The 5,870-nt window shown below is 43.7% G+C and overlaps 1 protein-coding gene across 1 annotated transcript; it reads right to left on the reverse strand.

Moving 5' to 3' along the window:
- Positions 1-288: 288 nt before the first annotated feature.
- LOC141437258 (uncharacterized) lies at positions 289-5,140 on the reverse strand. The gene is made up of 2 exons (XM_074100514.1): positions 3,973-5,140; positions 289-367 (listed from the first exon to the last, which is right to left on the reverse strand). Exons 1-2 carry the CDS (start codon positions 4,982-4,984, stop codon positions 363-365), a joined length of 1,017 nt encoding a protein of 338 aa, XP_073956615.1. The 5' UTR covers positions 4,985-5,140; the 3' UTR covers positions 289-362.
- Positions 5,141-5,870: the final 730 nt, after the last annotated feature.

Genomic DNA, 5,870 nt, shown 5'->3' on the forward strand with positions numbered 1-5,870 from the left:
AGAATGGGCGTTGCCGTCGGGCATCGTTGGGAGATCGAGTGTTGAGACACAAGCACAACGTAAATCAATATTAACTTTATTACTTAATCGGATAATTATATTAACAATACTCAATTGTAGCGTGGACAGTTCCGAGGTGGAACCAATGCGTCCGGTCACTAGCGTGGTCAGCCAGAGAATGCCCGGAGCTCGGCCAGCTCGACTCCATCCTAGCGCACGGAGTGGGGATAGATGGTTCGATGTGACGTCAGCCACAAGTCAACCAATCGTAGCCATTCCACGCTGCGCTACAATTCAGTGTCCGTACTCATGACCATCCTGTCTCCGACACGGCCATCCTGCGAGCACACGTCCTCGTGTGTCTACCCTAGAACAATGAAACAACAGCACAGTACATCGTTCGGTCACTCCTGACGTTACCCCAATTATCTCACAAGTAAAACTTCACCATTCAAAATCTCTATTTAATCAAAATAATGTTTAGTACACTGTTACATTGTGTGATAATTACAGGTATATGCGTCTAAATTTGCATCATTAATTACCTTACATTTAAGTATCTCATAGTTTAACTTAGCCAAGCAACCAAGTACCTACTACCATTTTATTGCCATCCATGGCCTTAACAACAATCAATAGTCACTCGCACAAAAATCAATAGTCATAAAAAGAAACAAGCTTCAGGTATCTCATTCGTGGCCTACGGCTAGCACATAGCCACACTACGCGCATCCCCACGGGATCGCCGAGTCACCCTTGACTCTACGGTCTCCACGAGACCCGACCTCCGCCAGAGCTCCCCGCGCACCGCGCACCACGGACTGCTTAGAGCAGATGCCGACTTCTAACGGGCTACGGCTACGGTGAAGCCTCTGGTATAGTCTGACCAACCGAACTGAGAACCTCCGCCACTGACTCATTCTCTTCGTCATCTACTTCAAATGGTACTTGGCTCTCTGGCATTTTACGCAATCTGTCATGCGCGTATTTATAACTGCGCTTCGAGTTTAAACTTGCTAAAGTGTATCTATCTCCCTCTAATACTTCTGTTATTCTAAATGGACCTCTAAATTTAGCATCTAATTTTGTCTGGTTACGCTCCTCGTTTTCTATTAGTACATACTCTCCCACCGAAAACTTCTTTAACTGTGCTTTTGTGCTATCAAATCGCGATTTATTATATTGAGCAGACTTTTCGATTTGTTGCGCGGCGTGTTCCCTAACTTCCAAATATCTACCACAGGGACATCGTCATCATCATTATCGCACGTCATTAACTCTAAGGGGCGCGCTACCTTCCCTATCATAAGTTCTAATGGACTCGCCTGTGTAACCCTATTCGCCGTACAATTTAAAGCAAGCTGCACATCATCTAACGCATCCTGCCATGACCTATCATCACTCGTCTCTACTGCCGTCAGCATTGACTTAAGCGTGCTCATAACGCGCTCGACCTGTCCGTTAGCGCGTGATGAACCAGTGGCTATTAAATGTAAACTGATATTTTTATCATCACAAAACTCTCTAAACTCACGACTGGCAAAACATCGGCCCTGGTCAGCAACGAGCCTTACGGGGGCACCGAAAAGAGAAACGCTTTTTCTAACAGCCCTAATGCTACTTTTTGTGTCGATGTTCTTTGTGTGATGAAGTACAACAAACTTCGTAAAAGCGTCAATGAGAACGAACACATATTCTTTCTTATCACTTTTACCACTGAGCTTTCCCGTCGCATCAATGTGCACCGTGTGCCAAGGTATAGTTACTTTAGGTATGGGGTGAAGCTCTGCTTGTACTTTACCGGAATGACTTTTAGCGACTTTGCATGTAACACAGTTATCTACCAACTTACGAACATAACGAGCCATCCCCTCAAACCAGTAGTGATCATACAGTTTCTCTAATGTCTTTTCCCATCCAAATGAACAATTGAATCGTGCACATTGTTTACAACAGAAAACCTCAGGGCCCTAGGAACGATAGGCAAGCACTTATTACGACCATTACGTTGAATTTTGCGATAAAGTATACCCTTACGAATCTCGTACGTATTTGCAATATCATCGGACATTAGACCATCACTGAACGCTGCCTTAAGTTTCTGAATGTCCTCATCTCGCTGTTGCTCTGCTAAGAGCCAGTTCTCCGAAAGCTCGGTCAAATTAACACGCTTCTCAGTTACCTTAGAAAACTGTTGTTTAGGTTTAGAGGGCAAATGATTCCGAGATAGAAAATCTACATGCGCCATATTCTTCCCGGCTTTATAAACGACATCAAAAACAAATGGCTGCAGATAGCACCACCAACGGTGAACGCGAGGGGTCAAGTCTATTTTGTCACGTGAAGCCTTCAAGGAGTTGCAGTCGGTTACCACAACAAACTCTCTCCCCTGCAAGTAAGATTCAAAATGTTTTACTCCATTTACTACGGCTAGAGTTTCCAACTCGTATGAGTGGTACCTGGACTCTGCCGGTGAGGTGCGTTTGCTGTAATAACCCACTACATACCGCTTGCCATCAACAATTTGCAATAACATAGCGCCATATCCATCTGCACTAGCGTCAGTATGTAATTCCGCTGGGTAACGGGGATCAAAAATCATCAAGACCGGTTCTTTAGTGAGAATAGCAATGATTTCCTGGCGTATCTGTTCATGATTTTCTTTCCATATGAAAGGACACTTCAGTGACGTAAGCCTATGCAACGGAGCCATCACGCGGGAAAAGTTGGGGATAAACTGACGAAAATATGAGGCCAGACCGATAAACTGTCTAAGTTGGGTAACCGTCTCTGGAGGTGGGAGTGCAGACAATGCCTCAATCTTCCGTTTGTTAGGTTTAATATCCCCAGCTTCAACCTCGTAACCTAAGAACTCGACGCGAGTTTTAAGAAACGAACATTTCCTTAGATTCAGAGAAAATCCGGCTTTCGTTAACACATCTAACACGGTTCGCAACCTATCAAGACCCTGCTCCTCCGTTTCGGACACAATTAAAATATCATCGACATAGACAATGACATACGTAAACGCTAAATCGCCTAAAGCCTGTATAATAGCCCTTTGAAAGACCGAAATTGCGTTTCGTAGGCCAAACGGCATAGATAGGTATTCGTACTGACCTTGCTGTGTAATAAACGCTGTACGTTCTATTGAATTCTCACTCATTGGTATCAAATGAAATCCACTCGCGCAATCTAGTTTTGAAAAGAATTTAGCACCATGCAAACGTGAAATTTGATCCGAAATTAACGGAAGCGGGTACCTATCCGGGACAGTGTTTTTATTTAATTCACGATAATCCACGCACATACGCTTACTACCATCCTTTTTCTCGACCAGAAGCGCGGGACTGGCAAATGGCGATTTACTCGGTCTTATTATTTTAGCGTCTAACAGTTCTTTCACTCGCTCGCGCATTATTTCACTCTCGGCAGGCGAACACCGGTACGGTCGCCTTTGCACGGTACGATTCGGGTCTATCAAACGAATTTCGCATTCACCCGTCTTTACGCGGGTAGTTGGAAAACCTTGAGTAAAATAATCCGAGTAACCTTCTAACAACTGAACTAGTGCTCGCTTCCCGTCAAGTGAACTATCGGTATCTACCTCCTCAAAATTAGTAATCGGTTTATTTACATTCGCTGATACGCAAGTGTTTACTTCACACGACTTTGTTAACGAAAACTCATTAGCTGCGATTGTTATGGAAAAACCTTTACTTAATATGTCGCGTCCTAGCATCATATCGCTGCTCAAGTACGTGTCAGGCAAAACGTGAAATAAGATTTCGGTTGGATAGCCATTTATTTCAACAAGACAGGCTATTTTCTCAATACTATTTACCCGCTTGTTACCAATGCCTACCAAAGATACTACTTCGTTTAAGCGTTTACCAGACAATTTACAAGCAACACTTTCTTTAACTAAAGAACATTCAGCGCCTGAATCAAAGTGAAAAACAAACTGCTTACCGAGGTGATGTAGTGATCCAGTAGGGGGCTCAACCGCGCACATGTTGACACGTCGCTCGGTCGGCGGTGCAGGTGCGCTCGAGCTGGTGCAGCGGCTCGCAATGTGGCCCGGTGCACCACACTTGAAGCAAACCACGGACCCGCTGGTGGAAGGTTGAGGACTCGTGCGTGTTGGAGTTGTGACAGGTAACGGCATCTTCTTTATCTCCTTGTTCCTTAATCGGCAGTCTGCTTGTTTATGACCCAGTTTTCCACAAATAAAGCATTTGATTGGTGTAGTAGGTAGTCTGGGACGTTTGATATTGTCTGATCTTTTATCATCGTAGATTAACGCCTTGCGTTTCAAGTAGGAAAACGCTTGCAACTCTTTTTGTAGTTCAGTGCGCGAAGTAATCTCTGTAGTAAAGGCGAGGCGTTGCAGTCTTGTATCAATTTGTGCCAAATGTGCGAGCACAATAGATACCATGATACGTTCGGTGTCGATGTTTTTGAAGCGGCTCATAAGGGACGACATAACACGGCTCGCGTATGCTCCATATGTTTCCTTTTCTGCCGGTTTGTCAGTGCCAAGGTTAATTAGTGTGGCAGCCAAAGTCTCGTTGGTGGCAAACCTTGCAACGAACAGTTCCTTGAATTGCGACCACGTTATGCCAGTGTAAGCGATCTGTGACAGCCACGTCGATGCTGCTCCTTTTAACGCCTTACTGATGGCAACGATAAGCTGACTGCCTTCCAGTGGGGCATCAGCCATGCACACGTCGGCCGTAGTGCACCACGACAGTGCGTTGATGTCTTGTTTTTCGGGGTCGAAATCCGGAAAAACCACACGTGAGTTGGTGGTTGGCGGGCGCCTCAGTGCCTCGATAAGCGCGCGCATTTGTTCATTTTGCGCCTCGAGGATTTGCCGCCATGGTACGTCATTTTCAGTAGCACTATTACGTGTCTCATTAGCTCGACCAGATCCCACTTCTGATGTAGGAGGAGGTTCAGAATGGGCGTTGCCGTCGGGCATCGTTGGGAGATCGAGTGTTGAGACACAAGCACAACGTAAATCAATATTAACTTTATTACTTAATCGGATAATTATATTAACAATACTCAATTGTAGCGTGGACAGTTCCGAGGTGGAACCAATGCGTCCGGTCACTAGCGTGGTCAGCCAGAGAATGCCCGGGAGCTCGGCCAGCTCGACTCCATCCTAGCGCACGGAGTGGGGATAGATGGTTCGTTGTGACGTCAGCCACAAGTCAACCAATCGTAGCCATTCCTACGCTGCGCTACAATTCAGTGTCCATACTCATGACCATCCTGTCTCCGACATATCCATTTTGTATGTAAGATATATTATTATTTGTAAAATAAATTAAGTAAAATTGTTTCTAAACTTTATTAATTACTTTCCTTGTAAAAAAATAATAGAATATGAATAAACACAACAAATACTTGCTCTTTCGTAACGAAATTTTTCTGACACGACTGACGCCATTAACGCCGGCAGAAGTGTTGCCATTAATGGATTAGAACCTACTATTTGGGAGTATCTTTTATTTACTCCAATGCATCTACATTTGGGAAGTAGAAATACAGTAACAAAGGCCAAAAACTGGCCAAAAATTACTTAATAATGATAAAATTTTTGAAACAATTTTTGTACTTATTGATATTATATCATGAAAAACCATTTGATATATATCGGATATATATCATGATATATAATTATCCTCAAACCCTGAAATAATGGAATTCAAAGTATAATTCAGCATGTGTTAGAGGCCCTATTAATGTCTTTCATAATTTTTTTAACCTGCTTTTTTAGTTCAGTGTCTTTTGACATAAGCCACATGAAAAAAAACTGGTGAAACACAAGAGTTAATTCAAAGTACATACTTTGTATACAG

Source organism: Choristoneura fumiferana, chromosome 17, assembly GCF_025370935.1.
Source record: "Choristoneura fumiferana chromosome 17, NRCan_CFum_1, whole genome shotgun sequence".
Lineage (NCBI taxonomy): Eukaryota > Metazoa > Arthropoda > Insecta > Lepidoptera > Tortricidae > Choristoneura > Choristoneura fumiferana.

What these genes read in the sequence shown, in the direction of transcription:
- LOC141437258 (XM_074100514.1), bottom strand. Translation starts at nt 4,984, where the DNA reads ATGCCCGACGGCAACGCCCATTCTGAACCTCCTCCTACATCAGAAGTG.